This window comes from Barbus barbus (assembly GCF_936440315.1).
Source record: "Barbus barbus genome assembly, chromosome: 15".
NCBI classification, from domain to species: domain Eukaryota; kingdom Metazoa; phylum Chordata; class Actinopteri; order Cypriniformes; family Cyprinidae; genus Barbus; species Barbus barbus.
In genome coordinates, this window is record NC_136743.1 from 11,466,864 (window position 1) to 11,491,634 (window position 24,771).

At 36.9% G+C, this 24,771-nt stretch overlaps 1 protein-coding gene across 1 annotated transcript in view; it reads right to left on the minus strand.

Moving 5' to 3' along the window:
• Positions 1-763: 763 nt before the first annotated feature.
• tnr (tenascin R (restrictin, janusin)) overlaps positions 764-24,771 on the minus strand; it is a 186,047-nt gene continuing 162,039 nt past the window's right edge. Inside the window, exons 17-23 of the mRNA XM_079436215.1 lie at positions 15,044-15,174; positions 13,310-13,442; positions 12,833-12,984; positions 11,138-11,234; positions 5,677-5,838; positions 5,353-5,516; positions 764-3,292 (exon numbers count right to left, since the gene is read on the minus strand). Of these exons, the coding sequence (XP_079292341.1) occupies positions 3,176-3,292; positions 5,353-5,516; positions 5,677-5,838; positions 11,138-11,234; positions 12,833-12,984; positions 13,310-13,442; positions 15,044-15,174 (956 nt within the window). The 3' untranslated portion in view covers positions 764-3,175. The remainder of the gene's footprint in view (positions 3,293-5,352; positions 5,517-5,676; positions 5,839-11,137; positions 11,235-12,832; positions 12,985-13,309; positions 13,443-15,043; positions 15,175-24,771) is intronic.

The window sequence follows — 24,771 nt, forward strand, 5'->3', positions numbered from 1 at the left end:
ACGAAAAAGACGACGTGTGTGGAGCAAGTCATGGCTGGGCAAAAGAGGACTTTATGGACTTCCAGTTCTACAGAGCGAACTTGAGGTAATTTTGTTATTCGAGTTTAAACATCCTGCCCCTTAATAAATAAACTTTAAGTAAACTTTACCTTGTACATGTATTGTTTTTACAAATAATGAATGGTTTGAAGTTGTCGCGCTAATTGCGTCATCAAGTTCAGTGCTCCTATTGGTTCTTGGTTTGACGGTCGTCGTAGGAGATGTCACACTGCAGGAAACTTGAGGGAAGTGTCTGAAATCTTCTGACACTGCCAGAATTTAATCGGAGGAAAAAAATTATCGCAACGGCCATTAATCGGCTGTCGGTGAACATGTCAAACCAGCGATCTAGACAACCGATTTTAGCCTAGGATTATAGGAATTTTTAGGATTTTAGGATTTTCAAAATTTGTCTCAGACGAACAAATCGTGGCCAAAATCACACAGTGTGAGCCGGGCTTAAAACAGTGTCTGACTGGCAAAACACAGACACAAACTGTTGAACATCCAGGTGCGGATGAAACACCGTTCTGCCAATAAAATTTGAGGTGCGGAGCTAACTGTGGAATAAATCCCTGTTCATATTTTTATCTGTCAATATATTCGAGGGTTGAGCATGTTAACAAAACTATTAATCATTTATAGGCATTAAACAATTAATTAAATAATAAAACAATAAAATCACTTCACAGTCATACTCAAAGATTTTTTTTTTTTTTATTTTGAATATTTTATTAATGTGTAGAAAATGTATTAAAAAAGGAACTATACAGCACATTTTAAGTTAAACTAGAGCTAATTTGATGTTACAATAATATCCAAGGTTATCTGACAGTGTGGTTAGCGAGTTAGGGACAAATGTCTCAAAGACCGTTCTTTTGCACACATTACCTGCTTCATTAGTGTTCATGCTAAACACATTTTCCAAGAGCCATGGGGTAAAGAACAAGCAGTCGAACATTTTTGCTGCTCTACAACATCCTCTTAGGTACAAAATGTAGCGAATATTCACAATATCAAAATGAAATTAAATAAATGTTTATGAGAGTGGTAAAATGACCTGCCTTCATAACACAGAGTTACAGTTCCAAATGTTGTGTGTAACATGTTTTTAAGTATGTTCCCGTGGTGAATGGAGCCATAAGTGGTTTGGTGGATGGGAGGCATGAATGAATGAAGGGGACTTGGAGTGCCCCCACCATATGCTGAGTCAATGAATAATAAAGGAAAATCTGCCATCTCTCTCAATCAGTCAACACAACACTAAAGTCTCTATTCCTCTTTCAGAAACAACTACAGAAGGGCTGCTTCACTGTGAACCCACAAACAATTAGTTTTCTGACAGAAACGGTTAGAAAACAGAAGAAGGAACACATTTTTCCACCCATGTTCTCTATAGAACAGTAACTTGAGAAAATTATGCCTTCTGGTGCAAGCAAAATGTAAGTATTTTTCAGTGTTAAATGCAATTAGCTTGAGCTGATTAAGAATTTACTTGCTTTCTAGTTCCCATCCCAGCTGTTGCTAAACTCTCTAATCTTACCCCTCAAAAAGGAAAAAAAAAAATAGAAGCAAAGGAAAAACGTAGAAACTCTTTGAAGACATCATAGTGCCGTCTGTCAGAAGAGGCTGATTAGGAGATTTGCCACTATGCGAAACAGGTGTTGTGAGAAGCAGAACTGAAGAATATTTGTCTACAGCCTTACAGAAATGGGTAGAGCATACAGATATATCAAAGAAGAAAAATCTGAATTATCTTGCTGATGTAAAAGTTACATTGCATGAGGACGGTTTAGAAAAATATGACATGGTCGTACTCCTTCACAAACCTTTCAATCAATGTACAAAATACACTGAGTCTATGTTAAACTACAGAATGAAATAATATATTCTTGTCAGGTACAAAAAGGTAAAAGAAGAAAGGCTATTTTCTAAGTTGCATTAGGAGTTGCATTGCTTTTGTGACCTATTGTGTGTATGGCAGGTCTTGAAAACTCAAGCTTTACTGCTTGTCAGCAGGTGTCTGTCCAACTCCATTTTTGACTATGCATGAAAGGAACATAGGATCTATGAAAAGAACCCTTCAGATGGTCTTCACTCTGCATGTACTACTGCAGTGCAAAACACAGACTGCAGTTCTCTTGCACTCAGCTATGAATTGCTATTAATCTAGAGGATTTACCAAGACACAGATGGACAGCATTATTCTTTCAAGCCTACAGGAACAAAACACTCAAAAGCATGGAGTGTGAGACATAACTATGTAAAAATCCTCCATATGAGTTTTTCGTACATACTGTATCTGTGCTCTCAGGCCAGTTTATAAAAACAAAAAAACAAAAAAAAAAAAAAACATCTGATGTGGGACGATGTAAAATTATTACTTATCAGCCTTGCACAAAACTGTAAAATTTAAAATAAAAATAAAATCAAATATGGGGCAAATTATATGACTGAAAAGCATGTGATCATTCTTTTTTCCATTTCAATCTGTTTTGACCTCAGATACTGAATAATTCTTTGGTTTCTGAGATTTCAATAATAATAATAACAACATTTTGTGTTTTGTAACATCTTTTCCAGAAAACCCAACATTTGCAACTTCATCGACTGCAACGCTTCAACAGTACAATGGCCAACTGCTAATGTTTAAGTTTAAATATGAGATGAAAATGCAGTTACAATAAAACTAATATTGTTGGCTTCAGGGTGCAATAAATGCAAAATGTAACACTGTAATGGGTCACATGAACATGAATCAAAACAGTTACTTTTTTAAAGGTATTTCTCATCATTTATAAAAATAGAAGCATCTCATTTTAACGGGCATTCATTTTCTTCTAAAATCTTTTATCTCAAAGGGAGAAATTATCTTTTCTTCACTTAATAATGAGGTTCTTTCCACAAGCATCAAACTGTAAACGTGCTAAAAATACCAAACCCTACCTAGTCTTCAATCTCCCAGAACTGAACAAATAGCATTACACATATAGAAAGTCACCGAACCTCAAGGTTTACAATTCACATCAGACATTCGTCAAAGGGATTTTGTCATTTGAAGATTTAAATAAGTTACATCACTCCTTCTGTCCTCCTCGCCCTGTTTAAAAATAGAAACAGCTAGTAGGCCGGTAGATTAATGGGTGGACCTCCTCCGCTTGCCACTGATGCTGCGGTAGTTGAAAGGTCTCATCTTCATCTCCACAAAAGGAATGGAAAACTCGTGGCCTTTCCAGTGATACCAGTTTATACCCTGCCGAAATCAAACATAATGTCAATACACAAACAGTTGTTTAACTACAGTAGGTATTCATACATGAAGTGTTTAGATAGTATACAGTAGCCTATACAGTATATAGAAAAACAGTATTGTGCAACCTTACTGAACCCATGGCTTCATTTTATGAAATTTTTAAGTCCTGTTATAAAATGGTAGGCTACAATGAAACCATTTTGTCAATTTCAGCTTTGTAACAACTCGTTTACACAGCCGCGCAGACGCAATCATCGCCATTAATTAAAGGGGACTGCTTGTTTGATTCTTATCGTGCCGTTTTAGTGCCCTGCTTCACATCTCTGGCTTGTTTGGGAGGCCTGATTACCTCTTTTCGTTTGTATAAGAGATAAAACTGGCCTCTGTCTCCTTTTTCTTTTTTCTTTTGATTTAAACCATTTAATCTTTTGTTGTTTTGTTTTGTTTTACTTTTAATTCTGTGGAAGTAAAGTTTGTTTGGCTTGGTACTCAATTTTCTTTTCTTTATTCCTGTAAAACCAATTAATTGGTTATAGTTCGTGATGCATGTGATCAATCATCTATTAATGCATCTCGACTTGTGTGTGATCATCTACTGAGTTCAAGTTGTTTTGTAGTAATCTCAGGTGACCAACTATTTGATCCTTCTAAGGTTACATTGTTTCCTCTCCTTACTTCTGTTTGTTATTGATATTCACTTTTGTGAGGACCTGCTTCATTAGTGATGTATTGCCATTTCTAAGTCCATTTCTATAGTTTCTTAATCTCTTTTGGATTTATTGCAGGAGCTGGGGTCCCACGGGTGGATTGATCTTCCTCCTTGTGGTGGTGGTTCTTCTTTATCATGTGCGGTGTACACTTTGAGTGTTTGATAGTGTGATCAGACTGCATGGGTGTGTGTGCGTGTGGACGTGTGCCCTTGTAAAACCGAACTCTACATTGATTCCCGCCGTTGGGAGCCTCAGCCCTGCCGGTATTATTCAGTATTTGTTTTACATGTTATACACATAACTGCTACATACTAAGTTGGTTTGTATTATCTTTTTTCCTTTTGTACTTTGTTTTCTTTTGTTTGAAGTGGGGTTTCTTGTTGGTTTTAGTGTCCAACATTTGAAACCATCTCTGTATCAACATTTGTGTTTTTTTTTATACTTTACTCTCATCTCTTGCCTAATTCTATGAGGGAACTGAACCTGTGTGCTTTATTACTTTATTGCTTTATTAATTTTTGAGTGGTCTGAGTATTTTCCCTCGGGTTAACTCCTAGGGTGGTGTAGTTTCTTACTAGTAAAAACTTGGGCTTGTGTCTCAAAATTGCACTGCCCCCTCACACACTGATACCAATGGGAAATATGACCTTATCGTTTATAATAAACTACACCAACCCTCTAATGTGAGAAAAGCTGAAATTAAAGCAGACCGTGAGACAACAGGACATGACACAATGCAACTGAGCAAGGACGGATCAAGAATATTTTTACCATTGGCCTGTGACTCTCACATATTGAGGTTTATTTGTTTTCAGTTAACTTCAAATTTCTTCTGCATGTTTCCTGTGTTTTTAACGCCTGCCCTTGCAAACAACCTCAAACAATGACTCACAAAGCCCCTGTAGGTGTAAGATCATTTCTCTGAATTAAGATGGTAATCAAGGTAATAAGTTCCTATGAGATTTTATGGGTAGGCTGGTTTTGCCTTCTTGTAATTCCATATCCTGTTTAGGCAGTGGAAACAACCCTTGTTTTAAGGTGTTAAGGCCACATTAGCAAAATTTCAGGGGCAAAAAAAGGTCAGTTGTCTGTCATCAAGAGTCTAGTGATCTTTGAACCACAGCTCACACAGAAGCCACTTTCAAACCAAACAGCTTTGTGTTGGTCAAACAATGGTGAATCTTGAACTTGTTGTCAAATCTGCATTGGAAACGTTTGCCTTCACTTGATATTCCCAATCTTTAAGTTTCCTACTGAAACAACTGGATTTGCTCGCCACGGTTTGCAGAACATCGATAAATGTGACCGAACCAGAAATTTCAGTCCAGTGTTTGAGACTACCTGGCTTACCTGACTATGTCTGGACTCTCCGTATTTGCCGTTAAGGTTGGCCCGATGACAGTTTTTGTACCACCAGGCTCCTTTGTAGGACAGTGCACAGTTGGTGACAGCAATATCATTGTCCTTGTCCTTCGTAGAGAAAGGTCTGCTCTGGTGGTAGCTTAGAGAGTCACCTAAAGTAAAAAGAGAACATAATTACAACTAATAGGCTTAAATATCCAAAGCCACTCTGAATAGATCATCTCTGGGGTGTTTTAAATGATTGAATGAATCAAAAACAAGTTATTTCCTTTCAGTGTATGTAAAATGAATACAAATGTCCTCCAGCCGCACCTGCGGTGCCATTATACTCTCCTATCCGCAATTTGAAGAGGCTCTTGGAATCTCCAATGGAAAACCTGTCATAGTTGGCATATACAGACTCCTGGCCGTCTTTCATGTCAATGCGGAGCTCATAACGACCTTGAGCTGCAATCTTCTGAATGTTGTCCAAGCCTGCATGGAAAAATGGAAAAAAAAAACATGTTCTACCATCCATACTATCTCATCCCTGTGTTCCAGCCTCTTAACAAGTGAAAATGTTGCCTTCAAATACTGTATGGCTCCCACTGATAAGAGCCTATAATTTAATATAAAAGCAGTCCTCCTGTTTGGTGGTCCATCTCACTTTCTCTGACTCTTATATGTTGTGAAGATAAGGAGCAAAAGACTGCAGATAAACAGTCTGTTTGTTGAAGATAATTAAATCTTCTGACTGTGCAGTGGAGAAACACCCTGTCTGGCTAAAGACACAATCACTTTTTGATAGCGTAGATGTCTATTGATAATAGAACTCCATCTATTTTGTGAGTATCTACAAGGATGTGCCGTAACTCTGAACTGTAACTAAGCTCTTAAACTCACCTCAGGATTTAATGCCACAGAATGAACCTAGGAAGCAGAAAGGTGATAAACTGTAACAGTTAGGGGAAGAGATCTGAATTACCAGACATAGCCAAAGAGTATCTATAAAGGCGGCCATTTTTGTAATGAGATTAGTTTAAAAAAAACAAAAACAAAACAAAAAAACTAATTAAATAGCAGCATGCACACTATTTTTTTACTGACCGAATCAGTAAAATCTCAGCAAGAGACTGTGTATTTACTTGATTAAAATCAGCCAGGCATTATACTGCATGATATCTAAAATATTACTTTCATCACCATTTTGGGCTAAGTACTGCACTTTAACAGCACACAGCACATTTTTATTATCCCACTAGCATTGTTTTAAGCATTAACTGAACAAACTTTCGTTAGATTTATGCTTAAAACAGGAATAAACTATTTCCAAAGGAGTAATAATAATAAAATAAAATAAATTAATAAAAATAGAAAGTCATTGTATATGATGGATTAAAAAAAGAAAAGAAAAAAAGAGCAAAACCAAAACTACATGCCAAAAATAAAATAAATAAAATAAAACTAAAGAATTAATTCATTAAAAATAAAAATAACAAACATACATATTTGTTCAAGATATTCTCTGAAAATGATTTTCCTTTTCTTACACAATTTTACTTCTTAGGTAAATGTGCTGCATCAGTGCTTAGATATTTTTTTTTACTGTAAAACAAGATAAAACAGACTATTTTTTTCAGTGCAATGGGGAATAAAATTAACCATTTTAAACCATTTTATCACACTGGTTAATGAAGAACAGGCTGTATGCTTCTTATTTTATAGCATAATTTTGGAGCAGAAACTGAAAATATACATTCAATTAGTTCTGTGTCCTCTGAGGAAAAATACTAATTTTCAAATGCGTTGCATAGAAAATACTATATATTTTTTTTATCAGTCCAGGAAAGCTGCACTGAAATCTCCTGGAACAGATTATTGGAGTCTATTACTTTTCAGAATGGCTTTGCGCCTTCTTCCATAACACCATATCTCTATAGTACTGTCCTGTCTGCATGGTTGATCTTTAGCCCTATTACCCAAATATACCATTCAGGAGTAACCGAGTGTCATGACTAGGTGAGGAATTATAAGGAAACCCATGGACCATGCAGAAGTGAGAAGCACCATGGGAAAGCAGACGTGCTCTCTAATTTGAATGCTTGAATGGAGCAGGGCAGCAAAGTTCGTGTCTGCCGGGTTGTGTGGTTGATGAACAGAGAGTATTTGTGGGAGATGTAGGTCACTAAAAGTTTTGCAGATAAATAAGAAATGTGTGAAGTACATGCTACTACTATGTAAAAAAAAAAAAAAAAAAAAAAAAGATTCTCAATAATTCAATATACCAGGGGCAACTTTTGAAAATTCAGGGGTCACAATGACTGATTTCTTCAGGGTTGTGAATAACATTTCTTTCATGTATAATAGCAATTTATGTAGACTATGTGTGATATGTGGTATATAACCATCAAGGTATTTTTATTTAAATCTGGTATTAGTGTACACTACCATTCAAAAGTTTGGGGTCAGAAAGGTTTTTGAAAGAAGACCAGTGTTCGAATTGTGTTAAAGCTCTTGGGGGGTCCCCCTAACCAGACCCCCCTCGCCCCATTCAAAAATAAATAAATAAAATAAATAAAGCCTTGTATAAATATGATTCATATTTTTTGTCTTATCGTTGAGAAAACCTAATTCTAAGATGAAAGCTTATTTTATGATGCTCAGTGAATTATGTGCAAACAATCACGAAGCAAAGAAGAATTAAATCTATATCTTAGGGGTGTGCAATATAGACAAAAAATAATAATAATATCTCGATATTTTCTGTGATTTTATCGATACCAGATGACATTTTACTAAGTGTGTTAATCTGCAGGACTGCAGTGGACAGCTGACTCCTAAAGTTTTTGATTTTCTTCATATTCTGCGTGGTCAGTTCACAGCAGTTATATAAATTAACATTTTCTAACAAGTTTAAAGTGATTTTTACCCTTTATGGGCATTTTTACCTTTATAAAGCCTTTTTTCCCAAGAATATCATTATTATTAAAATCTTTATCAACAAAATTCATCTTTGCAAGAGGAAACACAGAAGCTGCATCTGAAGTGTTTACACACTGTTTAATGCAAGACATGAATGTATTTAACCTGCAGTTATAAATGCATAAATATTTTTTGATATTTTAATCCAAAAACATTGAATACTGATATTTGAAATTATTTAAAAATGTATACTTTAAATGTGAAATTAAAACCACCAGCAGGTGGCAGCAAGTCACTCTTATTAAGTGAGTCCTTGCTATTGAACCAAATATTTAAACGGTTGATTCATTCAGGAACAATACACCTTAATGTTGCTCAGAGACTCAAAACACTGCTTTGGCTGTGTTTGGAACCATTTTGTGTAGGTGAAATAGACCAAAAATAGGCAATGTGGTGTCTAAAACGTAAGTCTATTAATATTAACTTATTGTTTATTGAACTGTTGTATAATATCAAAATCACTTCGTGTGATATTGATTAACTATATAAAATTATATAAAAATACATTTTCTGCCCCCATCTTGAATTTTGGGAGCATTCTGCATTTCATTAGACTGAATCATGCAGTGAAAGAACACACTCTAAATGAGTACAGTCAGTTTAGCTAGTGTTTAAGCACTCATAACTCCTCTTATAATCTGTATGATAAATGAATCTCTTACTTTTATCGTACGTACGTCTGCCCTTTTATTGCTTATGATGAGGGAATTCGCGAGTTTGAGGCTAAACAAAATTCAGCAATGACTAATCTGACCGCCTCTTATTGGCCACGACATTCCTAAGCTCAACAGAATTGTGTGTGATTGGTTATAACGAGCAACGCTGTACAAACGTGTAAAAATAAAATACGATGTAACATGAGCAGGTCTAAATTTAATACAGCCATCGGATCTTTTCATTTAATTTTCATTTTTACTAGTTTCATGTTTCAAGTATTATAGTTTTACTGAAAAACCAGGGGACCCCCCCAAATATATTTTTTTGGGTGTTATGGGGGGTCCCTTAATGCTTATGGCAGGTCCGGGACCCCCCAGCCCCACCTCAATTCGAACACAAGGCAAAATTTGATCAGCATTTAGTATCTTCCATAATTCTTCAGAAATCATTCTAAAATGCTGATTTGGTGCTCAAGAACGTTTCTTATTATTGTCAATGGTGAAAATGGTTGTGCTGCTTAATATTTTGTGTAAGCCAGTTTTTTTTTAATTTGATTAACAGAAAGTTCGAAAGAAATTAAGTATAAAAAACTTGTCACTTTTGATCAATTAAATTCACCCCAGCTGAATAAAAGTATTAATTTCTTTTAAATAAGCAAAAAATAAATAAAATAAAAAATACAATAAAATAATAACCCCAAATATTAAATAGTAGTGTATATCAAAATATAGTTATATTTTTCAGGAAATTCAACCCACAAATAGCAGAAAAATAAAATAGCCTATTTTAATTTTATATGAAACTTGATGGGCACAAACACAATAAAGATTTTTTTTCCAGAAATGAACAACAAGTCTAGCACTATTACAAAACAGCTTCACATTACAAAACATGCTGAAAAGCCAAAGACACAACAACAAGTTGTGATACCATAAAGGCCATAAACAACCTGTAGTTAGACCATGTTTCCACCAAACACAAGCGCAGCGTAACACTTTGGTAAAACTAACAATATAACAAGCTCTCATCTGTGACACAGTCTATGCAAAATAGATTATTTTCAGCTCTGGCTTTTTTAAATCACAATGTGGTATTACAGATCATTTCTACTGACCACACAGCCCTGCTAATTATTACTACGGTAAGAAGGCATACTAGTGATTATTGTAGGTGCATTTACCACAACCTCTACTCCAACATAACAACTATGAAGTGATTTTATTGTTGTAGTTATGTACAGTACGAGTCTAGTATGTGAAGAAGACGCTCTTCAATGCAGAACTGCCACAGAAAGTATTTACTTTCTGCTCATGAGCTGAAATTTGTCAAAAGAGCTCCTTCCACACTAAATATGGTTATACTTATTATCCAGGCATAAATGTCTGCAGAGGCATAATTTGTAGTGTTTACTTTTTATCTGTAATTGAGACAGTGCTTTGAAATCCATGGCAAGTACAAATGCTATTTTTCCCTGATTTTTAATTAATACAATTATAGCTTTCTAATAAGATTTATGCATCAGGGATAAAAAGGAAAAGGGGCTCTATTGTTTTCTATCAAATTGGATTTTGATGAAAATAATTACCGGATCATTTAAATAGAATCTGAAAGCTCAGAGTCACCATGACAGACTGAAGGGTCCAGGAAGCACAGAGCCCACACAACCCCAAGATACCGTATGCGGGAAGGCACACTGAGAATTTCAAAGGATGGTGATTTGATGCATCCTCTGACAGCGCTAGAAGACTTTGTGTTATTTTCACCTTTATTCAGAGCAGCACCAAGCTGTCTCTCATTTGAAAGTGTGATCCGTATAACGCAAGTAAATGGACGAGTTATACAGTGTCCCTGAAGCAAGTTAGGGTTAAGTACTCGATTAAAGCTAGGCGGCTTCCCATAATGCCTATCTAATATTTAAATGAAAAAAACCTTCTCATTGCTAGTCAAGAGCACTCACGGAGTTACATTTCCAGGACTGAAGCTTAAATAAAACTCAGACATGTGCGAGAAAGTGGTGACCAAATTTAGATCAGCCTGAAGAGATTAATGGGGCCTTAAATTACTATATTTTTAATGGGTCATCACGTAGCAGCTTTTTTCCCAGACAGCTCTAACTGCTCTGTCTATAATTCAAGCGTATTTCACGTCTTCTCACCGAGCCAGAATTCATCCTCCAGGTTGCCAAAGCCGATCTTGTAGTCACTCCACTTCCTGGAGAAATCAGTCAAACCGTTCTGACGTCGCTGGAACACCTGAAACAAAATCAGCAGAGGAACAGCTGCCACAAAAAAACTCTATGCCAATTAAATATAATGCATTTATGTCAATATGGAGCACATGAGTGGCAATTGATCCCTGCCAGTATCATTTTACTTTGGGATGATGACACCTGCAATAGAGGCAGCTGTGTCGACGGTCATTACCAGTAAAAAGCCTGTTGAAAAGACCAGAATGGGCAATCGCCAGAATACGGTGTGCTTCAAAAACTGGTCTCTGGTGTGGGATGCAGGCAGGGTCCAAAATTTACACTTGTTATGATTATAGCTTTTTGCCAATTTGCCACTAACTTTATTAGGAAAAGCAACATTATATGGTTTAAATTGAATAGTAAAATCGATAGTCTGACTTTAGCTGATGCAAGTAGCGTATGTCTACTGAAGAAACATTTATTATGAAAAAGTTTTTTTTTTTTTTTTCCCAGACCTCCATGTGGTTTCAAAGAGTGCCAGAGATGGGCTCATCTTGTTTGTAAAAATAAAATGTCTAAATAAAAAATAATAAGAAATGCGTAAATACATAATAAATGTTTTTTATTAAATAGTGATAATAAAAATAATTTTTATTTATAAAAATGGCTAAATAATCATTGTCATAGCTATAATGATATACTTTTTAATATAATAACTTTAATCAATAACTTATAATTTTATTAATATAATTAATTTCTGTTTTTATATTTTACATTACTACAGTTTTTTGGACAGTAAGAGATTTTTATGGCTGGTTAATTTTCTCGGTTCACCTGCCAGACAGATCTATCAAAAAGTTGATTTTGGACAGATGTAGATGCCCTGGTTTTGACACCAATTCCTCAACTAGCTTAACCATTAAAGGGATAGTTCAACCAAAAATGAAAACTATCCCATAGTTAACTCACCCTCAAGCCATCCTAGGTTGTTATGACTCTTCTTTCAGACGAATACAATCAGAGTTATATTAATAAATGTCCTGACTCTTCCAAGGTTTATAATGGCGCTGAATGGGGTTTAAGATTTTGCAGCCTAAAAAACTACGTCCATCTAACTGGGGGGTTAATAAAGGTCTTCTGAAGTGAATAGATGCATTTTTTAAAGAAAAATATCCATATTTAAAGCTACATAGCTTCCACTAATTGTTGTACATGCGTTCACAAGAGAGTGGCATTCCACCGGATGACATTACAGTTTATAAAATTTTAAATATGGATATGCAAATGCATCGATTCACTTCAGAAGGCCTTTATTAATCCCTGGAGCCTTGTTGAGCACTTTTTATTACAACTCCGATTGTATTCATCTGAAAGAATAAAAATCATATACAGCTAGGATAGCTTGAGAATGAGTAAATCATGACGTAATTTTCGTTTTTGGGTGAACGATCCTTTTAAGCTATGGTTGGTTAACCATGGTTAAAGAGCATGCTGATCATCTAGCTAGGTTTGCTTGTGAACAGCATTGGTTATGCCAGCACTGAAAATGAACAGCGAGCCAGTCCTATAATGCGGTATTGTGGGATTTTGTGTAAATCATCGTGCCAGACATTCAGTACAATACAGACAGACTAAGATGTGATAGTCAGATCTCTCACTCACTATCCAGCCGCCACCGTCGGTTGTCATGTCGCAGTAAACCTGCACACCTTGGCTGAGGTCTCTGTTGATGTAGATGGTGTAGATTCCGCTCAGCGTCTCTCCGTTCAGGAGGTGTTGTGCACAGTTCTGTGGCGTGGGAAACAATCGGTTTCCTGAGGAGGAAAAGGATTGAGAAACATCCAAAACAACAGAGCAAAAGAAAGTGAGGGGCCACTGGGAGGTTAATGAGCGGTGATTTACATCGCTGCCATGACAATGGAGTGCGAATTTGTTGGTTATGAAACACTATCTTTGGAAGTAGGGTCCTTGAAAAGTCACAGAAACACAAGGTAATAAATGAGTTATGCGCACAGATGCTTTGAAGGTGTCTCTACTGATTTGTACTTTATGATGCTGATGGACCGATAGTGTGAATTTGCACCTAATGAGGTGAGTGAACCCGATCTGAAGTCTACAGGAGATGTGGAAGATTTGCACCTGTTGTGAAAGATGTAGAAACAATGGCGCTGGTCTCTAATCCTCTGGCGGCTTGCAGTCTCACAGTATATTCGTTGGTCTCCGCCAGCCCCTCGAGACGGATCCATGTGTCTTCGGCATCTAAGATCAGCTCCTAAAACGCAATCAAACACAGTCTACTGATCCGCAGGCACGCAGAGGCATTAGTACATTACCTCTGTTCAAACACCGTAGACCAAAACTAAACAAAGAACTGCTCAGCAGCAGAGCGGGTTTGTGGAAAACATAGCAAGAGATAATACAAAGCACAGCAGCTTTTTGCATTGTGGGTAGGAAAGATATTCCTCAAAAACAAACAGAAAACAGATCACAATCACTTTAGGAACTGTCTGACAAATTGTTGTGATCCCAAGCAGCTTACTGTTGGGTGCTTTCATACAATACTGCTTTTACTCCTTGTTTTTCTACAATATGATTGGCAGCTCTAAAGCCCAGGATGGGGGAGGAAGAGTCTTATCAGGCCCTGGTGCTGCTGGGGAGAGACGGCATTTCTATTTTGGTCTTCGGCTCATGACAGTTCACTTCCCCTCTTGTTTTTTGAAAAAATTACTTTTATTGAACTAATCTGCCATGTGCCTTTTCAGACTTTTTACTCCGGGGATTCACTAGGGACCTGAATGGATGTTGGCACACGTGACCCAGCCTTGAGATGTATGAAATATTTGATTCAATATTCATCCGTTTCCAGGAAAGTAATGTTCCAGATTTTAAGTAATGTGTATGTGAATTATGCAGCACAGCAGTGTTTTAATGAAGTCGCATCAGGGTTGCTCAGTATGCAGAGGATATTGAACAGGTAATTGTTATAGGGAAGCTGCTGTCTATAGCAGAGTGGGACTCATTTCTATGTTCTCCTCTTGATTCTTTCACAATCCTGAATCTGAAATACGGGTTGAGGCAACACATAGTGGATGCAGAGATTGTATTATTATTTTCAACATTCTAAGTCTTCGAAAAAATCCCAAATTGTCTGTTATTATCAAAATTCTCAGCATTGCATGCCAAGCTGGCTCTAATGGAAAGAGAAAACTTTTATGTCTAACACGCACCAGCAGGGTTTATATCATCTGTGCACCACTGACACCCACTGGACGGATACAAACACTAACAAAGGGCTACTAGGTCAAAGCATTCTGTGTTGCATTGATTGTGTGTGTCTGTTTATAACAACATAAATCTAAAGAATACAATCCATAACCTTTTGTATTTCCAATTGAGTTTTCCCATCAGGCTGGTTAAATAAAGATGTCCAAAACAGATTGTAGGACAGTGATCATGCATTACAAGTAATGCAATTATTTAAAACGGATACTGTATCTACTGTATAATTTCAGATAAATTATTTCAGGGAAGTCTTTAATAGACATATTGTGTCTGGAATGACTTTGTTAAATTATTTCATTAATATTAATGAGCAACATCAGAGAATTTAATTAAATTGAGCTATTCCGGTTGGAAGATCTAACAGCTTCCTTAGATGGTTGATCTCTGTGAGATGTAGAGATCGTAAAGTTGTTATAAGATCAGGCTGTACATCAAGTACAGTTTAATTATGAATTGGAATTAGCACAGAAATGTGAACAGTTGTTAAGCTTAAACCACCAAACAAATGTTTACACAACAAGCATATGCTTTTGTTTTTATTAAACTTCCAGCTGTATTCATTGCTCAAGGGAAAATCCATATTATGCTTGCCTTTCGACTGCCGTCTGCTGCTTTGTAGGTCAGCATGTAGTTATCGATGTCTGCGATGGGCGGCCGCCAGGATATGAGAGAGCTTCGATGGTTAATCTCACTAGCTGTCAGGTTCTGGGGCGCATCCATGGCTGTTTAAACAAAGATCAAAGACACTAAAGTCCCATTACCAGGTTTTCAAGCAACATTACATTACATGGACTTAACTTTACAATGACTGTAAATACATAGATTCAAAAACCCGATAAACGTATGGTTTACACTACATGTTAAAATTAGTTTTTTGGTCAGATAATAATATTTACTTGTTTACATTTATTAAGTGTATATTTTGTTTATTATTTTTTTGGTGGCTGACAATGTATATAATAAAATGACACGTCCGTTTAAAACATGAATTTTCTTTGCTGAATTTATGTACAATGCTTAAGCATACTTGCAAATGCTTCCATATGTGGCACCAAGAATGCATTTATTTGATCAAAACTACAGTAAAAAGAGTAATACTGTAAATATACAATTTAAAATAAATGTTCAGTTTTATTATTTTAGTATGTAATTCCTTTGAAGTTGCATTTTCAGCAGTTATTAGTCCAGTCCTCAGTGTCACATTATCTTTCAGAAATCATTCTAATATGCTGATTTTGTGCTCAAGAAACATTTCTTATAATTATCAATGTTGAAGACAGTTGTGCTGTTTAATTTCGAGGAAACTATGACGTGCTTTTTAAGGAATATAGAAGTGCTTTTTGATGAATAGAAGTTCAGAAGAACAGCATTTATTTGAAATAGATATAATTTGTAACAATATAAATGTTTTTAATGTCACTTTTGATAAATGTAATGTGTCCTTGCTGAATGAAAGAAACAATAACAATAATAAAAATACTTTGGAAGGGCTCGATTTCTGTTATGCTTTATTTGTTGATTTGTTTTGTTTTAGTATTTTGTCACATGGAATTTATGGCTGAGGCTCAAAACAATCTGGCTTCAGCAATCATAAGCAAAGACGGTTTCACAGGGGTTTTATTCCTATCAATTGCTACTAAGATGAACGGGAATGCTAACAGATTATAGCGATTTATAATCTACAAGTATTTGAGACCTGCTGAGTTTAAACTGACAAACTACACTAATAGAGCATGTTTATATTTGACCACCCCCCACCTGACATTGAGCTGTTTTTTCTTTATCAGACTGGTCTGTGTATAGTGTGTATGTTTGGAGCTGTGTCAGCACACCCGCTAGAGGCATGTTAACTGGTCGCTAGCCTGAGGACAAAATAAATCACATGGTTGTGTGTAGTGTAGGTTTCAGGCACAGTGACAGATCCACTTCAGAGGGAAGACAATTAGTTTGTGTTCACCGGCGTCCTGTCTCTCAACGTGATCTGTTATCAGTCAACGTGCCACTCTCCCTCCAGAAGAGCATCAGCACTCAACCTCAACACAACACAACACAACACACACACACACACACACACACACACACACATACTTGTTTTTGTTACTTTGTGGGGACTCATGACAAGAAGGTTACACATGGGGACCGTAATTTCTAAATACAATAAAGCAATAATTTTAAGTCAGAGGTGTCAGGAATAATTTTTGATCCCCAAAAAACATATTTATTATCAAAAAAACTTAAGTTTAAAAAGCTTCATTTTTGTCAGGTTTTTCTATTCTGGCGGGGACGTCACTATTGTGTCTTACCACAAACCACCATTGGGTGTCACTATTATGAATTATCTATAGATTATCTATTTTATAAGAATAATAAACCATTATAAGATTAACAACAAAGTTTAAGTTTAGACAATCATTAAAGAGTTGTTTAAAAGGGATAAATGTGTCTGTATTTATATATTTTATCTTGCCTTTCACTAATTAACCATCAACTGTATTTCAATAGACCATTTCTGGGGATGTAAACAGTGGAAAAAAGCCTTACCTCACCTCCTGTTTAACACATCTAATTTTCTTCAGTTTTGAAAATCTGAAAAGGTCCAAATGATAACTAAGATAAGCAGGATATGTTCATGGAGCATTGACACCATGGGTATCATGATCTTTGCTAAATAATAATGATCTGTGCATACTGGAATCCACTCTGAATTAAAACACCACATGCCTGGCATTCATAATGCTATATATTTCTATCAATATTAGGCTTGTAACAGCACACAAAACTCTGGAGAAGATGAATGGATCAAATGCATCACTTTTTTATTCAGTATTTAACACTACTTGCACAATATGCAACAGGCTGCGTAAGAATAAAATTGTGTCATTTCAGCTTCGGTGATTGTTTACATTAACTGCATTTGTGAAACTAAAAACTCTCTAAAACACTTCACTTGAAAGTACTCTTAACGTACTGAAATTTGTTTTCTAAGCAACAAACACAAACTTGTTGCCTTCAACAGGAAAAAACATCCAGATAAAGGCCCTTTCCCCTTTTCTGTTACATTTTTCGCTTTAAAGAATCAATACGATTCTTAACATCAAATTTGACGCCCTCCCAACTTCTCCCTTGAAGTGCTGCTGGAGAGCGTTCAATACACTCCATACACTGAGCTTTACCAGGAACCTGTCCAGACCTGATGCTGTCCATCAGAGTCTTCTCCACAGCCTCAATCTCCTCTGGAGACCACTTTCTCCGGGGGTTCTGTGACAGTCCTGAATAAAACCAGAGTAATTAGTCATTGTGATTAGTTAAAAGTGACTCAAAACATCGACACATTTTTTGCTAAAATCATGGTTGAAAATCTGTCAATTCTGGCACGTTTACATGCATGTCACCAAGTAACAATGGGAAACAAAACTGCTGGTAATTCAGTCAATATCTAAGATAAGGACAAAAATGACTAAAGATTTCCTTTATTCAGTTTTATTGGTCTTAATCATAAATTACTGCATGGGAAATTGGTGACGGGAACTTTGTACTGGACAAGCCTTCCCTTTCTTCTCATGTTTAAGCCTTCAGTAGATACTGGTCTGAAATAGGTTTTTGCTAATTAAAAGCTGCACATATGCTTGAATCAAATTGGCCCAGGGTGACCAACAGCAACACATCTAAAAATCTAATAAGAGCTTTTGTAAATGTTTTTATCCAATTCTGACATCTCTAGCTGCACTGCAGTCTACAGGAGTTTTGTTGATACTTTAATTAGACCCATTCACATTGCAATCATACAGTGTTTCCTTCTTGACAAATTATGATTTCCACGATGCAGAACACACAGACAAAAATCACAGAATCCAGTCATATTTTGGATGGATACATCAAACGTAGGTCAATATGGACTATTGTCTATGAATATTAAGCCGCAAAAATGCAGTGTTTTATTGGACAAAACTGTCTAAGAAGAAACCACTGAAATGAAGACTTGGTCCATTTTGGATCTATCTGCCATGCTGCTGTAACACATCTCCATCAATGCAGATCACTGAGAAATACACACTTTCTATACGGTCGTGTCAAACCTCTCCAAATTTCAGCTCCACATGAAAATCAAGGGAATTCTGTTGTCATCAAAATGGTTTTTTTGTGCAGATTCCTATTGAAATGACTTGATTTTGACTGAACTTTCACAGAAAAATGGAAAGTGTGGCCTATTTCATAAGACATTTGAAAATAGCTTACTCTTCGTTGTGTGTGGTTCCTCCAAGTCCTTGCCTTTCGGCTGCAGTTGTTTATCAGTCTTGCCTGTTATAAACAAATGAGCAAAACTGAAAAGACTTTCAATATATGCAATATTCAGTAATGGCATAGAATACTGACTAAATGGTTACCAGTAACTGTGTCACACATGTATTTAACAAAGATTAACAGGTGAAACAACAACAAAAACATCTTTTCACTTCTCTTCTCAGGATATAAAAATATAATATAGCATGTATAGGATATAAAAATAATAAAAGCACTGTACGGAATTGAACTCTTTTTACAAGTACAACAATATCAGATGTAGGGCTGGATTTAATCGATTAATTCAAATTTATTTTATTTTTTAGAAATCAAGGATTCACAATTTTTGAATAAAAATATTACCAAACGTGTGACGCGCTCATATCGCAAGGCCTTGTGTTGATAAAGATGCGACGCGTGCAGAGGAATAGGAGAAACATGCAAGAATATGGGAGTGAATGTCTTTTAAGTTGAGCGCTGTTTAGAATGAGCAGCTGATGCGAGCACAACAGTTAAACACGTCCATGGTTACACAGAAAAAAACAACCATGGAAACCTGTAACTACTGTATGTCTCATATTTCATGTGACAGACTGACAGATGCATTTATACATAATAATAATCTACTGGTGTTTTATCTTCAGTCATTTTGAATTTGAATTACCTAGACTTTTGAGATTTATTTTAAAGCATTTTCCTCCTATTATATCTGAACATAATAAGACAAGTTTGAACAAGATGTAGTTGTAGTTCATGCATCTTTTCTGTAAAAGATACTTTAACATTTACATCATGTTGACAACTTCATGTGGTGCACCTGGATTAGAATTTGCTTTAAATAGAGGATTAATAAAGAAAACGATCATTTGAATCATGTTGTAGTTACATTTTTTAAGTTGACTAGTTAAAAATCGTAAAAAAAATCTAGAATCGGTCAAATGGTCTAAAAAAAAAATTGAGATTTTAATTATTTTCTAAATTGCCCAGCTCTAATCAGAAGTTTTCTTAATGTTTTTAAATCGCATTACCTTTGGGTGGTTCTTTATTTTTGTGTTGTCCAACTCCAGCAGAGGACTTCTTTGATTTATCTGGACACAAAAAAGATTATTCAATAACAACTCCTAAATATCAGCAAGCACACTCAATGTTTTTCTTCCAGTAATATTTAGCCTTTTCTAGCTTTCCCATCGTTCCCTTTCAGACTGTTGTGAATTAAATTAGATTAGTAATAGTGAGAAAGTTTAATTCTTCTCCAATAATGCCAGCAGTAACAGTTTAAATACTCATTTATTGTCCTGTACACGTTCAGAATATGTTGCCCATAATGCGTTTCTAGACTGAGAGCATGCTGGACGGATGAATAATGAACGACGCGTGCGCAATGCACTTCTTGTATAGACATGTTTCTGAACGTTTAGAACAATGCTTTATATTTCCGGTCTCTGTTTTCTACTCACATTTACATATTTTCCGAGCTGATATAATATAATGTGAAACCTATTCAAATGATTTTAAAATCACGTGGCGCCGTTTTTCATCACTTTACAGTGTTTTTGCAGTAAAGCACCTGTCATAGTTTAATGAGTGGGAAGATGACATGAAGCGACGCGAGGTTAGCTGCATTGAAAACACATCTGTAGTGAACAGGGCTCTCTGACCACAACAGTGGACAAAGGTTTGCTACATTTTGATTGGATCTTGGTGGACTAACATAAGCAAACTGTCCAACGCCATCAGATAAAGATGCCAGGACAACGGCCAGACACCTCTTAGAGGGCAAGAAGAAGTTCTTCCATCATGTTTGGACTTAATGTGTTCGTAACATTGCCAAAGGTATTCTGGTTGTGGTTTGGTAAGTGAATAATGCATTGGAAAAAGCTTTAGTGACACTTTTCTGAATGTGTGTTTGGACAATGCAAATACGGTTCACAGGAGGAAAGAAGGCCTCTGATGGAAACAGCCAATCACAGCCTGGAAATGGAGAAGTGCCAGATTGCAATCTCCTTCTCATCAGAAATAGATAAAGGTACCTTCCCAAAAGACACTCCATGTTCTGAGTCTCCGGCCTGTTACAGGGAAGGCAGCAACAGAAACAACCGATCTGAGTCTCCAGCCTGCGGGGTAGGAGATAGAAACAGAAACATCCATGTTCTGAGTCTGAGTCCCATAAGGGAAGAGACACTAACAGATACCAAGTCCTGAGTCTCCAGCTTTGAGGCAGCAACAGATACGACCACATTCTGAGCCTCCAGCCTGCGAGGAAAGAGATACTCTATGTTCAGACTTCAGAGTCTTCGTCCAGCGAGACAACAGATGCAGCACGTCCTGAGTCTCCATCCTAGAGAGCCAAAACGGATCGACCAAATTCTGGGTCTCTAGCCCAGACGGGCAGAAGACACACAGACATCTGCAACAAGGTTAAGCTCCGGCGTGCAAACCTTCACTTCAAGGTACCTTTGCTTGTGTGTTCCAGGCTAAGGACCTTCTGCACCTACTCCACGGCCACACCTGCATGTTCCAGAATTTAGGACCCTTTGGTGCTCCAGGAGATCAGCATCCTCCAGCACTTCATGTTCAAGGCTGTCGAAACGGATTCCTGCTCCTTCTCCACTGCATTATTACCAGCACAAGCAGTGGATGAAATCCCCACCACCGGACTGCTCACTCAGCCACAGAGCACATAACCCTCACCTATCCAAACCTCTTCCAGAGACCTTGGCAGTGTTGTGTATCAGTATAGGATTTTTCTCATTTACATTAAATAGCTGATATAGCTGACTGCAGTAGATGACAAATAATGTTCCACGTATTTGTTAGATGCATAATAAGATTGTGAATGTACAGCTCCTGATCGGGGTGAGGTTCACAGGATTTTGTCCACAGAATAAGGGCAAACATTATTTTAACATTTTATTATTTAACACCCAGTATTTTAACTTAAGCGCTGCATACAGCTCCGGACATGACATGTTTTCTGGAACTCAAAACAAGTGCTTTAAAGGAATTCCTTAGTTTATTACGTTACCGTGGCAGCCAACAGCAGCACAGCTTAACCCTCCGCACATTTTTATATTTATATTGAAAAAGTTTCAATTCAGTCAATCTTTTTATCGTGTTTTAACGGATTTCTATGGAGACCGGAAAACGAGAGCATCCAAACGGAAGTTAGAATCCATCATGGAGCCACTCACTTACTCAGGATAAAGGTCTATAACACTGCACAAAACCACAATAAACAGCTCTTTTGTTTTTAATTCAAGTCGTCACTGGTCATTATTGCCTACTGAGCAAAGGCGGCACGACACACACTACATACCTGCTGAATCTGGAGGTGAAGGTGAAGGTGAAGCATCATTTTCGGTCGCTTCTTTCTCGTCCTCAGACTCTGATCCATCACTGTCCATCAGGACTCTCTCTAGAAAATACAGCAATCACATAGACAAAATAATCAGGTAGCAAACTAAACATTTTTTAAACCGCTACATTCAACAAATGTCTATAATCGACAGTGGTGTTCCTGCTGATCGTAACATGGTATTTGAGATTTTTCAATCAGCTTTATTTTTACATTGGCATCTGCCAAAATAAAACTATGGAGGAAAATGTGTAAATTAGGGCTGGGAATATTTAGGCACTTCACGATCCGAGCCGATTCTGGGAGTCATGATCTGATTCCAAAACAATTCTCGATCTACATTTCTTTCCTAATTAATTCTCCTACTGTGCAAATACATCTTTACAACTTTACATTTTAACCAAAATTGGAGTTTCTATGGTTTTTGTTTATAGTTGGAATCTCTGTGACAGTACTGCCATCTTAAAGGGATACTCCACCCAAAAATGAAAATTCTGGCATTAATCACTTACCCCCATGTCGTTCCAGATCTGTAAAAGCTTTGTTCGTCCTCGGAACACAATTTAAGATATTTTAGAATAAATCCGGGAGGCTTGTAACTAGGGATGCTCCGATCAGGATTTTTGCAGCCGATACGAGTACCGATTTCTTGTCATGGTGATCGGCCGATACCAATGCCGATTCTAATGCTTCAAGCTTTATATAACATATGTAATAAAATTATATAAATCATAGAAATTATTCCTTATACAGTGAACATTTTAATATTCCTTTAAAATGGTGTTTATGCATAACATTATGTATATCAGGGATGCTTAATATAAGACAAAAATAAATGCAAACAAAATGTCTGATGCAACCCAAGGCAGAGATGGGCTGGGACTCGAGTCGCAGTTTTATAGCCTTCAGACTTGACTTGACCTGAAATGACTCCAGACTTTATTCGACTCGAGGAAAAGGACTTGTGAATATTTTAAAAGCAACTCGAGTCTTAAATACTTATCCTTAAATACTTCTATAAGTGCATCCATCCGGACTGCGAGCCGTAACAGCAGCACCATTTTAAGTGAGCGGCGCATCAAAACAGCGGAGCGGATCACATTACAAGCGCTCCGGGTCGTTTATGGTAAATATCTTTCAGTGCTATATCCTCTTATTTTTATCTAAAGCTAAACACGCTTTATTCAAGCCCTTTCAGCTCGGTGCGCTTTCTCTCTCCGGATGCGCGCCGGTGCCAAGTTCAAGAGCTGCCGTGGTTAACAACAACAGAAACACGGTGAGAGGCAAAATTATAGATTACTTTCCCTAAAATACAGCAGAAAAAAACAATGCTGCAAATACAATTATTTTTCTATTTATCTATCTATAACTTATGACTCAAACCAGATGTAACAAGACGTTTCTGATCTACATTTAGCTATATATATATATATATATATAAATATATAAATAATTGTTGTTAGATGGCTAGGTTGGAATTTAAACTTTGAAACTGTTATTCTCAAGATGAGAACGTTTTGATTATCCAATGTATTGACGTCATCAAATTGTGATCGGTACATGAGACCGGCCAAATGTATGAGTACCGATCGAGTCATAAAATGTGAATATCGGCCGATACCGATCTCCGGCCGATCGATCGGAGCATCCCTACTTGTAACTGTCCCATTGACTGCCTGATAAATTACACGGTCAAGGTCCAGAAAAGTATGAAAGACCTCATCAGAGTACTCGATCTGCCATCAGTGGTTCAATCATAATGTTATGAAGCAACGAGAATACTTTTTGTACAGAAAGAAAACAAAAATAACGTTGTTATTCAACTTTTCGGCAGCGTAACGTCACCTTAGCGCCATTTTGGAGAGCACCCGCTGGACGCACATAGCGTGCGCTGCTCTGTGTCAGCTGCAATGCAACGAGACGTCTTCTACACGCATTTACGCTTTGATTTGAACACAAACAGCGTATCGTTCCATTGCAGCTTTTACAGCTCTGGAACGGCATGGGGTAAGTGATTAATGCCAAAATTTTCATTTTGGGGTGGAGTAACCCTTTAAAATTAGGGGTGCGAATTGGCACTGGTTTCACTATTTGTTTCGATTAAGATTATCATGTCAACGCTTCAATTCAATTCAAAATCACCATGCATCAGAATGCAACACATCCTCATTTTTTCTCCCACCACTAGTGTAAATGAGTTTACTTATTTATTCATGCCTGTTTACCTTGTGGATCAATCTGGATCTCATCTAGGTTCTTTCCTTTAAAGTCAGACAACTGTCCTCGTTCCATGGCCATAAGTATTTCGCTGATCTTCGCCAGCTGTAATGTTCCTTCGGGCAGGCGATAATACTGGCGATGGACCCTGATGTCGTGTCCTAGGAAGTCAGCGAGGTCGTCCATTTCATTGTCCTTTAAGTTGAGGACCTTGGACATGGTGGCCATGTGCTTCCTCAGTTTGGTGGAGGATAATGCAGTTGGGTGTTTTGCTCCACAGCTTTGAGCGATCTGACGAATAACATCCGATCCTCTGAAGTGACTGAGTGCTTGTGGTCTTCCAAACATGAACACATTCTCATCGAGCACATCACAGTTGCGGCGAGTCTTCACAAGCAACTCCATTGATGTCACCATATCTGGTGTGAGAAGAATGGGGACCTTTCGTCCACGTTTGCCTCTTATT